At 38.1% G+C, this 22,975-nt stretch overlaps 1 protein-coding gene across 1 annotated transcript; it reads left to right on the top strand.

Annotated features, from left to right (window-relative positions):
* Positions 1-1,947: 1,947 nt before the first annotated feature.
* LOC129430612 (solute carrier family 41 member 1) lies at positions 1,948-22,799 on the top strand. The gene is made up of 11 exons (XM_073875468.1): positions 1,948-2,103; positions 3,644-3,958; positions 9,915-10,022; positions 10,890-10,961; positions 12,403-12,547; positions 13,149-13,298; positions 13,865-14,006; positions 16,775-16,854; positions 17,823-17,957; positions 18,081-18,229; positions 22,118-22,799. The coding sequence occupies exons 2-11, from the start codon at positions 3,668-3,670 to the stop codon at positions 22,289-22,291; spliced, it is 1,446 nt and encodes a 481-aa protein (XP_073731569.1). The 5' UTR covers positions 1,948-2,103; positions 3,644-3,667; the 3' UTR covers positions 22,292-22,799.
* Positions 22,800-22,975: the final 176 nt, after the last annotated feature.

Below are 22,975 nucleotides of genomic sequence, written 5' to 3'. Positions count from 1 at the left end.
AAACGAAATTACAATAGTAAATAACTGGATGCAGAATGCTATATCCCATAATGCATTGCACCACATTTTTTTCAATGCAATAAAAACAAGAAGTAACCAGAAGTATGTTTTCATATATTGATATTTGGATGCTATTTAAATTTACATTACATTTATGTACTCGTCAGGCACTTTTATCCAAAGGAACTTACAAGCCCTAAAAAATCCAGCTAAGACCAGCATAAGCTGATGAGCTGGTTTTAGCTGGTCTCCCAGCTTGGTTTTTGCTGGTTTTTCTGGCGTAGCAAGCTGGTCTAGCTGCGTTTTGGTCACATTTTAAACTGGTCTAGCTGCGTTTTGGTCACTTTTTAAGCTAGTCTAACTGCGTTTTGGTCACTTTTTATGCTGGTCTAGCTGCGTTTTGGTCACTTTTAATCTGGTCTGCGTTTTGGTCACTTTTTAAGATGGTCTAGCTGCATTTTGGTCACTTTTTAAGCTGGTCTAGCTGCGTTTTGGTCACTTTTTAAGCTGGTCTAGCTGCGTTTTGGTCACTTTTTAAGCTGGTCTAGCTGCGTTTTGATCACTTTTTAAGCTGGTCTAGCTGCCTTTTGGTCACTTTTTAAGATGGTCTAGCTGCGTTTTGGTCACTTTTTAAGCTAGTCTAACTGCGTTTTGGTCACTTTTTATGCTGGTCTAGCTGCGTTTTGGTCACTTTTAATCTGGTCTGCATTTTTGTCACTTTTTAAGATGCTCTGTTTTGGTCACTTTTTAAGATGGTCTAGCTCTGTTTTGGTCACTTTTTAAGATGGTCTAGCTGCGTTTTGGTCACTTTTAATCTGGTCTGCGTTTTGGTCACTTTTTAAGATGGTCTAGCTACGTTTTGGTCACTTTTTAAGCTGGTCTAGCTGCGTTTTGGTCACTTTTTAATCTGGTCTAGCTGCGTTTTGGTCACTTTTTAAGGTGGTCTAGTTGCGTTTTGGTCACTTTTTAAGCTGGTCTAGTTGCGTTTTGGTCACTTTTTAAGCTGGTCTAGCTGCGTTTAGGTAACTTTTTAAATGGTCTAGCTGCGTTTTGGTCACTTTTTAAGGTGGTCTAGCTGCGTTTTGGTCACTTTTTAAGATGGTGTAGCTTCATTTTGGTCACTTTTTAAACTGGTCTAGCTGCGTTTTGGTCACTTTTTAAGCTGGTCTAGCTGCGTTTTGGTCACTTTTTAATCTGGTCTAGCTGCGTTTTGGTCACTTTTAATGCTGGTCTAGCTGCGTTTTGGTCACTTTTAATCTGGTCTGCGTTTTGGTCACTTTTTAAGATGGTCTAGCTCTGTTTTGGTCACTTTTTAAGATGGTCTAGCTGCGTTTGGTCACTTTTTAAGCTGGTCTAGCTGCGTTTTAGTCACTTTTTAAGATGGTCTAGCTGCGTTTTGGTAACTTTTTAAGATGGTCTAGCTGCGTTTAGGTCACTTAAGATGGTCTGGCTGCGATTTGGTCACTTTTTAAGATGGTCTAGCAGTGTTTTGGTCACTTTTTAAGCTGGTATAGCTGGTCAGGCTGGGAGAACAGCTGACTCACCAGCTTGACCAGCTTTGCCAGGCCGGGAGAACCATCTTAAACCAGCTAGTGTCACCCTTAACCAGCTAAAACCAGCTACCAGCTTAGGTTGGTCTAAGCTGGATTTTTCAGAAGGAAAATATTTTTCTAATCTTTAAAAAACATAAACCATGCTTGTGTGTGATGAAACGACAAAAATACGTACCCGGCCAGTCCTCAAATGCTGTGCCCTTTAACATATTTGCATAATTACACTACCAAATTAGGTGCAAAGAATGTCATTTCAGACTGACTTGTAGTAAAGTGACTGTGATATGTGTACGGAAAGGGTTTACCTGGATGTTCTTTGAAGGGTATATGGAGTGGTGGGTTTCCCTGTCAACACCATCAGCTCAATGGCAGATGAGGTCAGACAGGAGGGGAGTGTTGTAAACTGCCAACAGGATGAAATTTAAGACACTCTTCAAGGCCGTCCCCCATCTGTGACTCCTCCAATCCAAACTTAGGTGGTTATTCTCGGTGTCTTCAAGATTTATTCGGTTTAAGCTGATCTTTCCTTCGCTCTACGACACTGTTGTTGGTAAGATCTATGTTAGATCTGCATGACATAGTACACTGCACTTGTAGTACGGATAGCTGGATTTGGGTTTATTGTATGTAATCTCCCCAGAAATTATTCATTCATTCATTCATTCATTTTTAAGTTGCCAGCCTAATATGCAACTTTTCTTGACCTTTGGAAGTTAAATGCATGGACAAGTGCTTGGTATAATAGTATTAACCTGCATGTTTAACATTTATTTGCACTAGAAGTAAAAGTAGAAATTGCTGAGGACATACTGTAATTGTTAGTATTTTTTAATATTTTTAAATGTATTTTTTATTATGGATTTTCATTTTATTATTTAAAACATAGTAAAATGTCACTTACAACAAGACCAGTACAACAAACCAATCTTTAAATAGATGTTAAATTCGTAAGATTTTTCGAAATAGTATGCATTTTTGTAATCATACATAAATGTTATATTTTGTTTCGTTCGCTACAAAATGACTGCACAAAATCGTTCAGCTCATGAATATTAATTTAGTGATCCGGTTGTTGATTCGTAACCTTCCAAGCGCGTCCGGTCACGTGGTAATTACTATTCATGAGGCAAGCTTTCTCCGTAATTTGATTGGAAGATTCGCCTCCTAATCTAGGAAGTGAAGCATTCTGTAGTAGTGGGCTTAGGTGTTTACAATGAAGGATGCTGACATCGATGGCGATGCCTAATGTAATATGATGAATATAAACGCGAACGAACGTCTAAATTAAGACGGTAGGCTTTTTTTCACGTGACTTTCTTTTTGTTGATTTGCAGCTCGCGGCAGTATGATTGCATACCGTGTAACCTATAATTAACTTACAATCAGCATTTACTTAGCATTCCTTATATGATTTGCATGACATACACTATTACATACATACACTATTTTATTTATTTAAGCATTCATCAGTAAAATGTCTGAGATTGAACGTACGACTTTGGATTACCATGGCAACGTGTCATCCATCCATCATTAGCAATCGTTATAAGAAATCAAGTTATCGCAAACCATTCAGATTAAACATCGTAAAACATTATTGTGGTTAATACTTTAACAGACAATGAAAAACATCTGTTTTGAAGGTTGCTTATGTCTGCCCTTATGGAAATTAGCTTGGTTTTAACTACACTAACCATAGTTTAACTATTTGCATTAAAACCATTGTAAACCACAAATCTACCTTAAAGTACCCATAGTGTAGGTATTTATAGTAAACCCACAGTAAACACAAATTTATTATTGTCTCACTACCCATAGTTTAGGTATTTGTAGTAAAACCGTAGTAACCACAAATTTACTATTGTTTACACCCTCTAGAGGAACCATAGTATAATCATAATTTTTGTAGTAAAACCGTGGTAATACAAATGTTAAGCAATCTACCACAAAAAACAAGATTACCATATTTTACTATAATAAAACCATTTATAATTTTCAGGGTCTTTATGTTCCGGAATAAATGAAATTAGTTTCTTTTCTGGCTGTGCCTGTATTGCTTCTCAAACTGTGTTTGACTCTCTGTTGTTCAGAGGCGGTGGAACGGAGACTCCACCATGCCCGGGGACGAAGTTCGACAAAGGAAAGGAGGAGGGCGCAAGAAGTCCAAGAAAGGCAAAGGAAAGGGACAGGGTGGCCTAGATCGGACAAACAGTGTCGATGGGCAAAATGACCTGCTCTTACCCCCTCCTGCCACACCACCTAAGAAGCTTGTGGAAAAGCCCAAAACGACCCAGGCTAAAATAGATGAGGAGTCTGGCACCTCTATCTGTCTGCAGGTGATGTTCCCCTACCTGCTGGCTGGGATGGGGATGGTGATGGCTGGCATGGTACTGGACAGCGTGCAGGTAAGACAACGCTCGAGTTTGTGGCCTGCTTTATAAATATATATATTTTTTTACATAAACTTTTTGTTTTCTTTGTATTACAATGATCCCATTTGCATAACTAAATTGTATTTGTATTTAAAAGCCACTGAAGAGCATAACGGTTGACCAAACATGGTTATCATCAAACCAAAGCAAATGTGACTTGAACTGATGATTTAGGTTGTTGTATACATTTCACATTAATGCTTTTTACAGACGCTTTTATCCAAAGCAGCTTAAAGTACATTCAAGCTATATGTTTAATCATTATGTGTGTCCCCTAAGAATCAAACCCATTACCTTTGGCACTGCTAACACGGTGCTTTACTTATTGAGCTATCCATCCTGACTAAACAAATAACTAGACACAAAGTGCCTGGTCAAATGTAAACATTTCTAAAACTGTTATAATGGTTGTTACTGTTTGTTCCTGGTGCCATTTCAATGCAGTTATAAATGCCTGACTGGATCTATGGCAGCTAATGTAGCTGTTAATTGTTAATCGTGGACTGTTGAGTAAGATGGTATTTATGGCCCGCAGTTAGTAACACAGACTTTAAGTTAAATTAATGAGATAATTTTCAAGGAAAGTGTGGAAGTACTCTAATCATGAAGCGTTATTTTGGAAGTTGTCAAGTGATCTTGCAAATCAAAGCAATTTATTGATCATCAAAGATAACTTAAGATGTATGCTGCAGTTTAGCAAATCAAATCAAATTTATATTGCACTTTTTTACAGTTTTACATTTTTAAGGCTGATTTATACTTTTGCTTCAGACCTATGCTGTACCAAAGATATTTAATGTTGACAAGATGCATCACTGTTATTGTTACTGGATGAATGGATGGGAGATGGCAACGGTCAATATTGTTGTTCTAGTCCCGCCTTCCAGAAAAAAGACCAATTGTTAACTCTTTCCTTTCCAGCATTTTTTATGATTTTCACAAAATTTAAATGCCTGCCAAAAAAGTTCTTCTTTAAATATATAAACATACAATATATCAAATGGAAGAACAAACACTGCTTTCAAACAAAAAACCTGATTCATCCTATCTTCAGGGTTCCCATGGGTCCTTGAAATCCTTGAAAGTTTGTGAATCTGGGGGGGAAATTCATGGCCCTGGGAAGTTTTTGAAAATATACATATATAGATACAGGTCTACATGAAGAGTTTGGTTCCAAAATGCAATTAACGACATTTAAAAAAAAAGTATAGTTACCACCAAAATCAGTATTGTATCAGGTCAGTATTAAAAAGTAAGTTCTTCATTTTACGCAAAATTCGATATCCCCCGTGTTATTCTGTCATCTTTTCTCCTTTTTTCCAAAATGCGATAAACACCAGTCCTCCTTCTTTCCAGAATGCAATAAATCCACTCAACAAATCACAGCGCACCATTCCACACATTGTAAACATTAATGACGGCGCTTTGAATACACACAAAATCATAGTTTTCCTCATCTACTTTGTAGTTCGTAATCAACACACAAACAAAAGCAAAATAATACTTTTGATGGTATTGATAAACCTGTGGTGGTTTTCTGTGGGGGAACTCTTGGGGGAACATTGGGCAACCTGGTAAGTTGTAATACACACTTCACTTTTGAGTCACTTGACGTTTATAGACCCGCGCTGTTCATTTTTCCCCTATAGTAAGGTTACCAAATACAAACTGATAACTCTCTCGATATAATGCACAACAATCAGTCATCTTGCAAACAGACAACCGCATAGCACTTGCCCCTCCCACAAGAAGCGGAGTTTGCCTCTGCCTTCATGAATATGAATTTGAAACATTTTATTGGCATATTTGTTTTAAATTAAAATTTTTATCCTTCCGCGAAACTTTGCACAGATGCATAAAATGATCGTAATATCTTATTAAGATCCTCTGCTTCATACTTGTCTGTCTCCATTTTTTCTCTTTTAGCCTGTCTTTGAGAAGTTTTAATGCCCATTCTGTATTTTTTGTGTGTTGGCTTCGTAGCTGTCATGCTCTATTTTGTCAAATTCAGTCTCGCTCTCTGTGTCTTGTCGTTGTTCTTTCTTCTATCCACTCCACTGTTTAAATGTTTTGATTTTTCCGTACATGTTAAAATGAATGTCAAAATTTTTAATTGTGGTTGTCCAGTGTTTGTCACAAGATGGCGCCAAACAGTAATCTTTGTTGGCGCGGAGGGATTTAAAACACAAGTTGTACCGGCTATGCGTTATTATTTTGGAGCGGTTATTATTTGAAAAGAACAAACCTGCAAATGTCTCAACTGACCAATCAGAATCAAGCATTCCAGAGAGCCGTGTAATAAATGATAATAACATGGCAAAGATGAATGCACATTTATATATTGATTCAATTGATAGCATTTTGCGGAAAAAATAATCAGTTTTTATAATAAATCTTTGAAAATCAAATTATGGATTTGAATTTTTAATGTTATTATAACCTAAAGATGCTATGTGAAAATTTGTAACAGAAAATAGTGGTTTTCATCTTATCACTTTCTTGTTATAGAAAACACATTTTTACCGAAATTAGTCAAAATGGATTTATTGCGTTTTGGAACCAAACTTTTCATATACATGATGTTTCATTTATTTTAAAAGGTACTGAAAGTGAAAAAAAAGTTATTAATCTATTGACAGCCTTAATTTTTACAACAAAAGTAATAATGTATGTTCAAATAGAAATCCACCTGAAATTGACTGAACTTTAGAGGATTTTAATGTGATTGTCACTTTGAGACTGTTATGCAGGATTTACAGCATGTGGCCGATGTAGCAAATTGCAAATGCACTTCATTTATTTACATGTATGCATCTGGCATACGCTTTTATATGAGGTAATCAAAAGTGCATGTTTATTCCCTAGAATCAATCCCATGTTCTTTTGCCCTGCTAATGCAATGCTCTGTCTTTTGAGCCACAGGAAAAAATACTTACCTACATTCTAAAAACAGTTCAGACGGTCAATTTGGAAATCCATTGAGATCACAGTGGTGATGTGGGTTAGATTTGCTGCGTCATCGTGTTGCTCACGATCGATTGGTTTCTTTAGCTGAATCATGCATCTCGCTCTCTACGTACTGTCAACCATTACGCTGGTGAATAATCAGATAACGCCGCTCTCAGTCTGTCTTTGTTTCTCATACACACACTTGTTCTCTCTCACGATCTATCTCTGCCTTCACCACTCGTCTGGAGTTCAGTGATACATTACAGGCAGAGAGGAAGAGCGGAAGATAGTATGGGGACAGACGCAGGACATTATAGACAAGAATCAAGGGTCAGACGGCTGCCCTCTTATTCTCTAACCTCTAACGCTAGAGAAAAGAGGTTAAGAGGACTGCCTACAGGAGGAAGTTAGAAGAGAGATTAAGAGAACTGCCTACAGGAGGAAGTTAGAAGAGAGATTAAGAACACTGCCTACAGGAGGAAGTGACAAAAACTCCTTCAACATGTGTTTCTGTCATATTTTGGACCTGTTTGACTAGGCCGGGTGATGAAGTGGCTTTTCAAGATCGCTTGATTGTTTGCCCGTGGAGAACCGGAGACACCAAACACATTCTGGAGATCTGGGTCCTATGTACATGGAGGTTCCAACAACTGGGGAGAGCAGAAAGAGGTTGCTTGGGAAGCGCACATCAAATGCTTCATGTTTTGAATTACTTATCTCTGTTTCTCATAGCCGAAGGAGTACAATTTTGTGCTGGGCACAATTTAACTTTTCAGAAGCCACGTGGCATTGATCAAAAAATCTACATCTTGAAGAACTTGAATGAAGACCACTTACGTTCATCAGCTGATTTGGGAGATTACTAACTTGCTTTATCGTTCAATCTCAAGGACTTCCAGTATTTTTCTTCAACCTTTGTTACTTTATGTTGTTTTTATGTTCTTTTAAACTTCTGAAAGCAACCTCCAGGCACTCAAGTGGGTGTTAAAAGCTCTCAGGAACCCGGGGGCACCTCCGAGAAATCTACGTACGTTTGCGGTCGTTGGTAGCGGAGAGATGGTGGTCACACAGTTAGAACTGGAGCTCTGTTATCATGGGAAGAAGCTCAGAGGTTTCACCTGCAAACTCACACGCACGCCTCACGGCTTCCTGCCGGAGAGCTCGTACATCATCACGGCACAGGTCATACTGCCGTACCTTCTGGGAGGATTGGGAATGGTGGCGGCCGGTATCGTCATGGACAAAGTTCAAGTATGAGTGTTTCAAACAAGCCTTGGTTCTCTTACTAGTTTTAACTAAGTTTTGTGGCATGCCTAGTATAAGATCATGATAATACTGTGGTGTTTTGATTTAAATATCATAAAATATCACACTGTAAAGTCTTTTAATTTAGGTCTCTTTTATCCAATTGGCAGATGCTTTATTCATAGGGACTTACCCTACATAGTGTATACCCTAGATTTGAACCCACAACCACTGAGGGTTGCTTTTTTGCATAGTTGTGTTTAACATATGAAAACATCTAGGGTTGCATATGTACTGTTGTTCTCTGAGAAGAGAACGAGACGATGTGTCTCCCTTGCCATACTTCCTGCGTCCCTGTAATGCCGTCTTTGGCAATATTTCAGATAGCGATATACTTCTTGACTCCTGCGTCACCCTGCCTCACCATTGGTTGAATTTGATATACACATTCAGACGCACTTACCCCTGGAGGCGTCCCAAAAGTGTCACCGCAATGACGTAGCGCGAGTTCCATCGAAAGGGAACTGTAACAATGTATCTTAAAAGGTAACATGATGTAACCTTGCTCTTACTTGAAATGTGTCCTCACATTTAGTCCTTGAGGGTATTGGACCTGGAAAGTCCTTGATAGGTCCTTGAATTTTAAGTTAACTAAGGTGTGGGAAGTGGGAACTACTGTGTACAGTAGTTGGCATGGACTATGTTTATTAATTGAACTCCAATGGGTGTTGGAGAAAGTAAAATGGCTCATGTTTCTAAAAGGCTAAAATAGATCTAAAAATAATGGGTGAGTTCCAAGGACAGAGTTGTGTTGTGACCCCAACCCTGTAAGCAGCAGCCTGTGCCACGTGTGACCGGTGTTTTTCAGCTGGTAAAAATACCAGACCCTGTCTGGATGGCACCGGTCTCTTATCTGTTCATTTAAAAATTACGGTTATTTTTAGCTGCTCGAGTGAAGAGAGTGCTTAGCTCATACACTGACACGTACTAAATATGGGACAACATCAAAAAGCCATTCATTTTTCAGCAAGATTTAGGATTTTTCTCATGACTAAAGAGAGTTACTGACATCCCGATTTAATCTGTACTCTTGTGGGGTTTTCATCTGATAGTTAAGAGCTCAATTGATGTCCAGACGTCATTTAGACGTCACTCAGTTGACTGTGATGCCAGATGTCTGTCATGACCTCCTGGAAAATATATGTGTGTATTTCTTTGGCTATGTTTGTGAGGGAATAAATGATCAATGATGTTTCTGTGGCTCATTGAATAGAGCGCTGTGTATTAGCAATGCAAAGGCCATGGGTTCAATCCAAGGAACACCCATATTGATGTATTATTTGAATACATGGATTAAAAAGCATCTGCCAAATGGATAAATGTAAGGGTGATGTGTTGCAAATGCAGTGCATTTTGGCAAATCCAATTTTGAGTTTGGAGTAAACCATGAGCCATTTTTCATAAGATTGGCTCTGCTGATGGTGTTTTGTAGTAAAATCATATGTTTGGGAGGAACACAGTCATTTTGGAGCCAGATACTAACTCAAGCTGTTCCTCTATCCCTTCAAAACAACCAAATGTTTTTTGGCAGAGTTGCTTAATGACATTTCTTTTAAATGTTTATTTCACAAATTCAGTACTAGTAACAGGTCAACCTCGGTATGGGTGAGAAGCAACACAATATAAAGTTTTAAGCCGTCTATCTAAATGTTGTCTTTTTATCTGTGTGTTTCAGCATTGGGATGTGTTTAAGGTGATCACAGAAGTCTTCATACTGGTACCTGCTCTTGTCGGGCTGAAGGGAAACCTGGAGATGACTCTCGCATCTCGTCTCTCTACTGCTGTATGTAAAAAATAAACGCAATATATGCATTACTGTACAGCAGTGGTTCTCAAACTTTTTACTTTTTTTGGGGGATGCCCCCCCCCAAAAAAAAACGATATGACACAAAACAATCTCAAACATTGTACATGATACAATGTAGTGCTGTTGGTTAGTAGCCTTTTTTTCTGAGGTGCAGAATTTACGATAAATTAATGTCTTTTATTAAATTTTATAAAACTGAGCCCCCCTGCCGACAACATCTCGCACCTCCTAGTTTGAAAACCACTGCTTTACAGTATGTATACATTTTACTATGTTCCAACCTCGCCTTAGACTAATTAATAAATAACTATCTTTTTCAATGCGGGCACTTAATCTTTGTACAGCGCGTTGTGAATATGTTAGCATTTAGCCTAGCCCCATTTATTCTTTAGGATCCAAACAGGGATGAATTTGGAAGCCACCAAACACATCCATGTTTTTTCCTATTTAAAGACTGTTACACGAGTAGTTACACGAGTAAGTATGGTGGCACAAAATAAAACGTGATTTTTTTTAAGCGCTTTGACCGCGCAGTAACATCATCACTCCTAAGAACCTCCTTTTTTGCACAAACTTTCGTCAATATTACTGCGCCAAAGGTCAAAGTGCTGCAAACTAAGTGCTCTTCTGCGTACAGTATAGTTTTCATTTTTTATCCGCTTAAAAAATTGCCATGTTTTATTTTGTGCCACCATACTTACTTGTGTAACTATAACAAAAGATAGGTATGTATTAATTTGTCTAAGTTGAGGTAAGAACATAGTAAAATATTGAAAAAAAAACAGTGATGTTTTCCTTTAAGATGAGATTATATTAAAATTGGTCATTGTTTTTTTCCTTCAGGCAAACACTGGGCAAATGGATGACCCAAAACAGAAATGGATAATGGTTACCTGTAATCTTGCCCTTATTCAGGTGGGTATGAGTAACAAAGTTATAGACCTAATGCTCCGTTCACCCCAGCCGCGGTAGAGGCGTCAAGCGCGAGTGATTTCAATGTTAAGTCAATGTGAAGATGCGTTGACGCGCCTATGGAGGTCTTGCGGCGCGAATGAGGCATTTAACGCAGCGCGTTAGACACAATTCCGCCTCATTCGCGCGTTAAGTTCATGAGAATGCCGCAAATTGAGCGTTATCATGGGAAACGCACGAGTTAAAAAATTTGAACTTTGGCGGAAAAACGCGCCGCGTTAACCAATCAGGAGCTTGTCTAGTAGTGACGTGATTACAGAAAGCGAGCGGAGTCGCAGAAGCCCCTCCCATGATGCAAATTTCAGCGTGAATGTCTCAATGACTAGAATTTCACGCGCGGCTTTCATGCGCTAATGAAGCGAGTAAACTCAAAATGTTAAGCGGCAAACTAGACGTGGTAGATGCGAATTTGACGCCTCAAACGCGCGTTTAGTTCATGCGAATGCCGCAAATTGAGCGTTGCCGCGGGAAACGTGCGAGTTGAAAAATGTGAACTTTGGCGGAAAAACGCGTCGCGTTAACCAATTAGGAGCTTGCTCTAGTAGTGACAGGATTACAGAAAGCGAGCGGAGTCGCAGAAGCCCCTCCCATGATGCAAATTTCTGCGTGAATGTCTCGATGACTAGAATTTCACGCGAGGCTTTCATGCGCTAATGAAACAAGTAAACTCAAAATGTTAAAGAGACGCGAATTTGACGACTCAAACGCGGCTGTGTGAACCCAGCGTAAGGCTGTTTAACCCAACATTATACCAAAAAAACAAGTAACACTTAATAAGGTTGTATTTGTTACATTAGTTATAAACATAAACTAACAATGAGCAATATAGTTTTCAGCATTTATTTTCTTAGTTAAGTAATGCTAACAGTAACAAATATTGATTTTTTAAAATGTATCGTTTGTATTGTAAAATATGTATTGTTCATTGTTAGTTCCTATTAGCTAATGCATTAACTAATGTTAACAAATACAACTCTATTAAGTGTTAACAAAATAATTTTCTTACTCAATATTTTTTTTTTCAGTAAACTTATTCCTAAAACAAAATACAATTTATAAAACAAGTTTATGCTTAAAATGTTAACATATTGTAGTGCAAAACAAGAAAGAAACTATCGTTTTTGAAGTTTGAGATTATTTGGTATGAATCACCTATCAAATATAAATACAACAAATATAAAGACATTACAAACATGAATAAATATTTTTAAACATGAATAAAATGTAGAATAATGAAAGCGTGACTTCGTGCTGAGGAGCTCCTCAGTGTCTTGAATATCAATGAGTATAAAATTCAATTTTAATCAGCATGGAATGATGAGTGAAGGAGGTCGTGATGAGTTGGTTAAATTCAGATTGTGGATGTGGTGTTTTTTTCACACAGGTTCAGGCCACTGTTGTGGGATTTCTGGCAGCTCTGGCGGCTGTGGCAATGGGTGCTGTGTCCAGAGGAGGTGTAGAGCTGGACCAGGCAGCTGTGCTTTGTGCCAGCAGCGTCACCACTGCGTTTGTGGCTGCGCTTTCTTTAGGTCTGGTGTCTTTATATAGTAGCTTACAGCTGAAATCTTTACTTTTATAATAAATGGTCCCAGTCTTATTGTGTGAGTACATCATTTTTTTTGTTGAAATATAATATTTTTTTCTGCTTTTGAAATAACTAAGCCCATGACATAAAAATGCCATGTGTGCAAGAAAAAAATTATGTTAGCCAATAATATCACAGACAGTTCAGTTTGAACAGTCCAGTCAAATCCCAAGTAATAAAAGCAAGTCTACCCTTTATTACAATCTACATGTAACAGTTGTGCAAAGCAAAATGGTGTATGCAATATTTAAATACGGCATAAAGACATATATCTAAGGGATAAAAGCTTAAGATGATTCACAATACCCAGAACAGGCTGTTATTGGGAAATTACAGACTAACCAATCAGAATCAAGTTGTGTAATACTTTAAAACCCCGACTATTTTCAATGTGCTTACATTTTAAAATAATTGTTTCAAAACATTTAAATGCCTGGCAAAAATCAGGACCATCCTGGATAATGCTATTGTCTTTCTATGTCTGTGTAATATGAGCCCCAGGAGACACTAATAATAGCTCTTCTGGTCTTGGTCTTTATCTTCAGGTCTGGTGATGATTGGTGTGATCATTGGTTCCAGGAAGGTGGGCATCAACCCTGATAATGTGGCCACTCCGATAGCAGCGAGTCTGGGTGATCTCATCACACTCAGTCTGCTGGCTGGGGTGAGCAACACACTGTTTCAATACAAAGATGAGAAACCATCTGCTTATGAACTCATCTGGACTGTTATGTAACCCAATGACTGTTACTTTTAGATGAGAGTGCTAAAATAGCTAATGCATTTATAATGTCTAGAAGTGGTAAGTTACGTGGTTGTATGTTTATTTAATTTGGTTTTAAGTATACCAATGTACAAACTAGTGCCAGAACTGTTTTAGATACAGATTTTGATGTAGCACTAAATTTATTCTTATTTATCACCTAGTACACAGGGCTATATCTTAAAAGTTGAAAATGTCACAGTTTTTACATCAAGGCAACAGAAGAGGGCAGCAGCATTGCACTAAAATATTATATTTGAACTCCACAGACTTTGATCTATACAGACAGACAGACAGACAGACAGACAGACAGACAGACAGACAGACAGACAGACAGACAGACAGACAGACAGACAGACAGACAGATAGATAGATGCTATTGAATTCCCAACATTCCAGAGTTACTTACATAATACAGAATAAAACCTTAAATGATGTATTTGTCAGTTTGTAATCCTGGCATCTGTGTGATAGAAATCATTTGTGTTTGTGTAGATGTCTGGTATTTGTCCCCATTGGTGTGTGGATTTTTTCTTCTGCTCATCCCACTGTGGGTGATCATCGCTAGACGAAGTCCACAGATCAAAGAGATCCTGAAATCCGGCTGGCAGCCTGTTATAGTGGCCATGTCCATCAGCAGGTACAAATACAGATATTAAGACACACTTTCTCATTCATATGTCAAAATAAATATAATTACAAATGGTATTCTGTTAGTATTCAGTCATTTTTTTTTTAATTAAGATGTCTAGGCCTAAAATAGCAATGTTTACATTTACACATTTGACAGGCGCTTTATACAAACCAAACTGCAGTGCATTATGATGTCATTTTATGTTTTCCTTTGTCTTTGGAGTGTTAAAAGCTGTTTGTGAGTATAGAAGATCCACAAAGTCGCAAAGATTAAAGTATCAAACCCAATGCTCATCCACGCCTTCCTAACATACCTTATTCAAACACCCCCCCCCAACATATCTACGTCACTGCGTAAGAAGATTTGCATTACATCTTTCAAATTTATACGCTAAAAAGGAAGGCGTAACTTATATTCTTACTGTAGTATTGTTGCCTTTTCAAAACAAAGAGCTTTGTAAAAAGGTGGGGCATAGAGGAGCAACAATAATGTATGTTAGATGACTTCACTTAGATCTTAAACCCGTGGTCGGACTAGGGTTGCCGCGGTGACAGAATTTTCCCACCGGTTAATCGGCGCGTCACAAACCCGGTGATCCCGGTATCACCGGGTGGGAGGGGCTTATAAATGCGCATGCAGACGTGCACATTTTACTTTCACTTTTGAATCACGCAACTGTTTTAATGTAGTGCTTGCGTAAGCTGCGTTAAATCGCGTATGAATTTGCGTGCAATGCGAGTGCAACAGCTGGTTTAATTAAGTGCTTGAGTCAATGTGCGCAGGTAATTCTCACAGAACCCACCAGTCCCAAGCAGAGCAACCGGCTACTTCTCCATAAAGCGCTGCTTGAATGTTGGGTTTATTATTTTTCTTGATGAAAAACACAACAACAAAACGATCTCGCTTATATTTAACATCATATATGTATATTATAACAAATACGAGTAAGCACGCGGCTTCTGCCATCGTCTGGTCTGTCAGCTTGCCTGCACACTGACAGAAATAAATGAAACCTGACACCTGCTGCTCTGTGACGTGACGCGCGTTCAGCTCCGCTGAATGCAGACACATTCAGTTCTTAGTGTTTGCTCTCTCTAACGAAACTAAAAGATTTAATTACACGAAAATATCAAAACAACGGTGAAAGACGGTGTCGCGGTGGGCAAGTGTTCTAACCGGTGAGAGGCTGAAGCACCGGTTATCACCGTTTAACCGACTATCGCGGCAAGCCTAGGTCGGACCCAAGACCCGAGCGGGTTTGAGTATAAAAGTTTCATGTGTGCCTTGGACACAGGTGGGGTATAATATTAGTAACATCAGGTCTCTGTTTTTTTTAAATGAATGTGTTTTTGCCGAACGGACTCGAGAAGACCGAACTATCTCGCGTGTGTGCATCGAGTTCTTTTCCAACCCCTCATCGTGTGAATGGCGGAAGGTTAATTTTTGTTGAGACAGACCTGTCAATCAATTTTAAATGCAAATTTTAGCGATTACCTTAGTGTCGTCACCAGATAACAACGGAAAAAAATGGAGCAACGGGCCGAATTGGATGAGAGGCCAACATGGTTTCTTTCTGACTGACTTTCTGTGCTGTTTGCATTCAGGTCCAGTAGGGTTAAAAAAACACTGGGTCAGGTTGGACTCAGGTCTAATTTTCTCGAGTTTGTCAGGTCTTTCTTAAAAAATGTATGCACATCAGTTAAAAGGTAAAAGGTGATTTGGGTCATTTTTCAGGTCGGGTTTATTTATTTGGACTTTAGAAGACCTTTAATGTGTGCTGTATGTTGAAAATAATGTGTTTTTTGAATCTTAAACCGCCTGCATTACACCAAATACACAAAATAATGTTCTTTTAATTGTGCTTTCACACCAGAAGCGGAAGAGGCGTCAAAATGCTTGAACATTTTGATTTACTCCCTTCATTCGCAGAGACATTCATCCATAAATTCGCATCATGGGAGGGGCTAATATAGCTCAAATTAAACTTACCTGATTGTTCAACCTCCTCACTCTTTCAAACAAGATCCTTTTAATTCCCCTAAAAGAATGAAGATGTCTTGTATAGCGATGATGATTGTCCTCCATTGTTGTTTTGTTTTTCTGCCAGAAAATAGTCCCCTGCTATTGTAAGTAAACAAGGGGACTATTTACGGCTGCTGCGTAATATCACTACGCCTGCTGCAGCCATGTTACATCAGCAAAGTCCTTGATTATTACGCCAGTTTAAGAGTGTAGTTCCTAGCCGTGTCTGCCTAGAGGATTGCAGCTTTTAATTTTCTGTCATTCTTAGTACACGATGTAACTACAGACAAATATTGAAACTCTTTGGTTGTTTTTTGGCGTGATGCTGATGGTCTAATTCAGTGGATTATGCTAAGCTATGCTAAAAGTGGTAGCGCCAGACCCGGAGATCAGCTGAATGGATTCAATAGTTCAAGAATCAAATGTTTAACTTAAGGGGAGCTGGAAAATGAATATATTTTCAAAAAAAGTGGAATGTGCCTTTAATTCCACGCTTACAGCGCCCCATGATGCCTATTTGTGTCTTTGCATTTATTTAACATGTAAATCACTCGCGCTTGCCGCCTCTTCTGCGTCTGGTGTGAATGCACCATTAGCAATGTCATATGTTCCCTTTAAAGGTGTTTTTCATCATTATGTGTGTTCTTTAAGAATGAACCCACATGCTTTGTGTTGCTAACACAGTGCTCTTGTTGAGCTACAGGAACACAGAATGTCCATGACTTATGTCTGTTTAATCTTTTCAAATAAAGCTTCGGTGGTCTCATTCTTGATAAGACTGTGAGCGATCCGAACTTCGAGGGAATGGCGGTCTTCACACCTGTTATTAATGGTGAGTGCACACATTAATACCTTTTTACATATTATATTAAAAATTCTCTTTCTTTTCACATCTATATGAGTTATTCTTGATAGGTGACATATTCTCATACGAGGCAGTTCTGAATAAAAATGAGCCTGAATAACAAGTTTGGTCATTTAAGGCTTATTTTTTTCTCCTATTCCCTCATCTCAGCAGAACGAATCTCATCTCCCAGTCTTGGTTTACATTAGTTGTGGATAAAGCGACCAGACTGCCAAAATAAAACCAGTTTCATTCCAAATTGTCACAATTAATCAGGGCATTCGATCTGTTTGCGTATTTTTATTATGCAAGAAAGACCTTAAATATTTTGATGGGAGTTTAAACGGCCAAGCTGAAAAGCCAGCTGAGACTGTCAGGGGGTTGAATTTGTTTGGTTTTTGATAAAATATCACTAGAGAAGATTTGTCATCCTTAGCAATCTGGTTTAGATGTCCCCTATTGGTCCTAAACTTTCTACCCTACCGCAGATGTGCACTCATCCCATTGGGTATAGACTTTGTAACAGCTAACCTAGTATTGTGTGACATAATCTAACCATGATCTTGCAGCAAGGAAAACTGACCTCTTATCCGTAGAATCTGGCGCCCGTCTGACAAATTTTCCAGCTGGATCCTGCTACAAACAACCCTTAATGGGGAACATTAGGTATCTGTGATTCAGGAAGACTCATTCAATACTTTATTAATTGGTTTGGATATTCACATGGAGGAATGCTTTCCTGCTGTCACATTCCCTGGAGGCTGTCAGGCAGCGTTAGGAGCTCAAGTTTAAATGTGGAAAAGCTATTTATTGTGCACTTAATACTCTAATGGTGGTGAAAAATGCATATTTAAATCAGCGTGCATACTTGCCCCGGGCACATGCACGCTTCTGTTTGTTTTCAAAGGAAATGTGAGACTTGGAGGGATATAAAATTCTTTCCTCTTTATTTTTAGGTGTAGGAGGAAATCTGGTGGCCATCCAAGCCAGTCGAATTTCCACCTATCTTCATTTCTGGAGCATACCTGGAGTTTTGCCCTATAAGATGAGACAGCACTGGCCAAACCCCTGCGTCACATTTTGCTCCTCAGGTGAGGTCACGGTGAAACTAAATCTGAATCATCTCACTCCCATCTCACTTAGGCATTTAAATGGATTTTTAATCATTTTAAGATGATTGAATATTAAGGTTCTTTTGTGTCTCTTGTCTTCAGGAGTAAACTCTAAATCAGCCCGGGTGCTGTTTTTGCTGGTGGTGCCTGGTCATCTCTTATTTCTCTTTGCCATTAATATGCTTCAAGGAGGTCACACTGCCATCACTCCTGTATTTATCTGCTGTTACCTGATTGCTGCCCTGCTTCAGGTAAGAATGTTATTGGTGCTTCTGTTTAACTTAATATATAGTGCCCTCCATAAGTATTAGGACAATAAAGGCAACATTGCTCTTTTTGCTGTACAGTCAAGAAATGTCTAAGCCAGGGGTGCACAAATTCGATCCTGAAGGGCAGAGTTTAGCTCCAACTTTAATCTCTGCAGGAGAAAAAAAGTACAGAATGTCAAATTTTATTTTTAACATGCACAATTAACCAACTAAATGGAGCAACACGTTTAGTTTTGAACACTTCTATCTAATGTGAGCATATTGAAGTTAAGTGATGAGCTGTGTCTTGATGCATTTATTGTTGACACGTGAAAAACAGAGAATGTGTAGTCCCAGTCTGATCTATGGCTTCTGAGTCTTGCATTTGGTGACAACACGCATCTGTCAGGATGAAAGGTTGTTGGTCTTGGTTGGTAAAGCATGCATTTATTGAAGAATGCTAAAGGGGTCATATTATGCAATTTTTTAAAAAGATGTAAAATAAGTCTTTAGTGTCCCCAGAGTGCATATGTGAAGTTTTAGCACAAAAAACCCCACGGATAATTTATTATAGCATGGTAAAATTGCCACTTTGTAGGTGAGAACAAAAATGTGCAGTTTTTGAGTGTGTCCTTTTAAATGCAAATGAGCTGATGAAATGCAAACACTGATCGGAGTGATGGTGGTTTGTTGAAATTGAAATTGAATTTGTGCTGTCAATAATTTTTTCTTGTTCTCTCTGCACTAAATGGCAGTACCGTGGTTGGATTGTGCAGATTAAGGGGCGGTGTTATTAGGGGTTCAAGCTCGAAGTGCTGAGTCCCTATTGTATTTGTTCAGATTTTATTATTATTATTATTATTCTGGCGTAAAACTGATTGTGCAGACTAGGGATGGGCATGATTAATCGACGATCGATAATTGATCGTTAAGAATTTAGTCGATTACGTTAATTTGTTATTGATTAATCGAATACTTTTTTTTAATCTAATGCAGGTTGCGTTGCCTAGCGTAGCGTGTGTCTTGAAGCAATTAAATGAATTTCACTGTGTGGCAGCAATTCAACATTTTACCACCAGGGTGCAATATTTGACACCATACTCTGTTATCTGTGACCTTCCGTTTTGATTGCAAAAAAAGAATCATGAAGAGGTCATGATTTTTTGGAACAAATGAGGTCTCTTTTTAAGAATGCGGCTCGCAGCTGCAGGTTCCACTGCTTTAGAGCACCGCATATTCAAGCGCATGTTCCGTTTGTCTAACTAAATGTAGTTTAACTGTTTGCCACAAGTTGATCTTGTAATAAAGGTCTCATGGAGGAAAACATGCTGTATTTTTGTATTCAACATTTTTGAATTATAAAAGTTAAATAATTTTTTTTTATTATAAAAATATTAATGATTAATCGATAGTCGATCGTTAATTCTCCCGACAATCAACTAAAAAAATTTAATCGAATGCCCATCCCTAGTGCAGACCAAACGGTAAGGCCAATCTGGGGTCATGTGCAAAATATTGCACCGCTTGGCCACAAGTTGACGATATAACACCACCTCAACTTTGAAGGGCTATAAGTACAGAAATCTTGGACCGATCGACTTGATGAAACTTGGCACGTGTGCTCTTGGTCTAGGGTACTAATAATGTCTAAAGGGACTTTCGCATAGCTTAAAGCCATCGGCCAATTAAGAACAAGCAGCTATTAGACAGGGTAAATGGAGGCTGTTTGACTCTTGGCCCTGAAGGTCTGTGCAGAGTATGAAAAAAAGTAATTGTGTGTTATGCAGCGTTTTAGATATAAACAAGATCCTCATATCATTTAATAGATCTCCTTATTCTGAACAACTTTTCCTCAAGAACCAATTGTCTCTGTCGAATCGTTTGTTAGATATTCACCATTATTTTTGAAACATACTTTTGCGATCTAGTCCTAGGCTTTTCAGCCGATCGGAACCAGTTCAGTGCTGAAATAGTCTTTAGACAACAGTCGCAACTCTACGCCCAAAAGTTCAAAAGGGCGGGGCCACATTTACTTTATTTATATTATATGGCTATAATTTATGATAGTCACATGGAAAAAAATTTGACCACTAGGTAGCACTATAACAAAATTCCAAGTGGTTATATCTTCAAGTCTAAATGTTGTATAGAAATGTTGGCTAGTTTATATTCAAACTTACAAGCAGCCAAAAAACATCACATAGACATGCGGGTTGGTTTAAATAATTCATACTGGGTGTCAAGGTCCTAAAAACGCTTGAACCCTGCTGCTTGCAGCTATATTTGTAATTAGACTTGCTAACTACCACACAAAACAGGCAAAATCTGAATGTCCTAATTTTTCACATGCTTGCAGAGAATGGTTTACAAAAACAAAGTTACTAGGTTGTTCTTTTTCATGTTTTCTAGGTTGATATATGACCCAATTATAGCACTTAAACATGAAAAAAAAAATCTAAATTTGACACTATGACCCCTTTATTAAAATGTAACATTCTGTACTTTTGCCTCATTCGTCTTACAATTTTTTGTCTCCATAGCAAACATAGCAGTTTTGTCTTTACTGTCCAATACTTATCTCCATAAGTATACATACATTACTCTGTATAATGTACCTTCTGTATTTACACTTTTTGTACTTTGAACCCTGCATTGTGCACTGTACATATACATTTGCATTGAGCAACTTTCTGCTTTGCACTCCATAAAGATCTTTATTGTATATACAGACATATTTATATTCATTTATATGATGAGTTCAGATGCAAAACCATCTAAGTGCGTCTGACATGTTGTAAATAAGCATTTTTATCAGAGTCTTACTGTATGTTTAGGTTTAGTCATTTCACTTTAATGCCAATGAAAATGTTATTAGTCAGTTATTGAAATGCCTTATTTTCACAAATGTCACTTTTGTCAGTTCATTGTAATTTAACAAATTTTACTTTAGCTGCAAAACCCTTTAAGTGCATATAAGCTTTTATGGCAAAAACCTCCGCTTTAAAAAAAAAATCCACTTCTTTTTGGACAAGACATAGTAAACGGTCGCAAAATTACTAAAAGTGCAAGTAGAAGCATTGCAAATAATAAAAGTAAGAATGTAAAAATGAAGAAACTGAACTACGCATTAGGGTGCGCTGTGATCCATGTGACTGCCACATACATGTGTAATAAATACCAAAAAACATTTGTCAACTATCCATTTTCTCATTTTTGACGGAGGTGGCATTTAGCGGCTTTTGCATCTGAGTTCCTAATATACATATTGACAAATCACCCTGTTGTTTTTTTTACTTTTTTAAATCGCTTTGAATAAAAGTATCTGCTGAAAGACTAAATTTAAATATTGATATTTGCACGTCGGGTTAGATGCTAACTCCATTTCATGGGCTCTGTACTCTGCACAATAATTGAGTCTAAAAAAATAATGACAATAATAAAGTCTAATCTAATCCTATTCTAATCTAATTAAATAATACTCCTAATGTAATCCTAATCTAATCTAATAATTTATATTACCCTAATAATGACTGGACATGAGGTTACATGTTACCTAAAAATGTACCTAAAAAAAGTCCTATAGAGTGAGTCACATAGTCTCAAAATAGAGACTCGTGGTGATGACTTTGTGACATTTCCTGTGAAAAGTAAGTGTGATTTACTGTTTTCTACGTAAAAATTAACATTTTGTAGAAATCTAATCTTGATATCTTTAATATTGACTAAGATCGGTCATGTCAAAGATTGAAGTTAAAGTGAAATCAGTGAGTGAAATCAAACGTTAATGCTCCTTATCTTATTACATTATGAGACTTAAGCTTGGATTTCACAGTCAGGGTCAAATATAACCTACAATATGCATGTAACAAAAATCTTGTTTTTTCCTCACAGGTCGGGATCCTTATTTATACAGCTGACTTAATTGTGCGTTTAATGTGGAGGAAAGGACTGGACCCGGATAACTTCTCCATCCCATACCTCACTGCACTGGGAGATCTGTTGGGTACTGGTTTCCTCGCCCTGTGTTTCCGTCTGGTCATGTTAGTGGAGGGACTCGGTCTGTAAGGCTCTGGCTACCTCCATCCCTTTGGACCCTTGTTGTGGCCCAGGCTGGCTACAGTGGCTTTGAAGAAACTTGGGAAGTGAAGTTTGGTATGGACATTGCTTCTGCGCTAACAGGATGGGTTGACTGGAAACTGACAGAAAGCACTACATACAGTAACACTACACTTGATCTGTAGTTGTGTTGTACCGCTGCCTGTATGCAGCTTTCAAGCCAACTGTATATTAAAGCAACACTATGTAGTTTTTCAACCTTTAAATAATGTCTCTAAAATTATTTCAGTGATAGAACAACTTTTAACTGGACAAATTGTACTGTTGCTGCAACCTGAGCAGCCTCCTAGCTGCTACAAGCACACTCTGAAAGTGGCGGTGGAGGGTAGAGCACACAGCCCCGCCCCTCCCCCTGCCTGCAGAAGAGTGTCTGATACCAGGCACTGTTGCGCTTTTCAACCACATGGGGGAGCTGTAAGTCATTTTTACATGGAAACTACATAGTGTTGCTTTAAAAGGATAGTTTTGCCAAAAATGAAAATTCTGTTTTCATTTACTCAACCAAAAGTTGTTACAAATTTGGATTTTTTTTTGTTCTGCTCAACACAAATATATTTGTGATATTTGTAAGTGTAGCGCAGTGGTAGAGCATTGTGTTTGCAGCGCAAAAGTTCATGGGTATCAACCCAGGGA

The sequence above is a fragment of the Misgurnus anguillicaudatus genome, chromosome 13, assembly GCF_027580225.2.
Source record: "Misgurnus anguillicaudatus chromosome 13, ASM2758022v2, whole genome shotgun sequence".
Lineage (NCBI taxonomy): Eukaryota > Metazoa > Chordata > Actinopteri > Cypriniformes > Cobitidae > Misgurnus > Misgurnus anguillicaudatus.
The sequence above is the reverse complement of the archived record's forward strand: the minus strand, read 5'-3'. Positions and strand labels throughout refer to the sequence as shown.

Bases quoted from the DNA above. Each gene is read 5' to 3' on its own strand.
- LOC129430612 (XM_073875468.1), top strand. From the start codon at position 3,668: ATGCCCGGGGACGAAGTTCGACAAAGGAAAGGAGGAGGGCGCAAGAAG. The intron at 12,548-13,148 runs GTCTGGTGTCTT...CTTTATCTTCAG, and splicing joins TGTGGCTGCGCTTTCTTTAG to GTCTGGTGATGATTGGTGTG. The intron at 17,958-18,080 runs GTGAGGTCACGG...TCTTGTCTTCAG, and splicing joins CGTCACATTTTGCTCCTCAG to GAGTAAACTCTAAATCAGCC.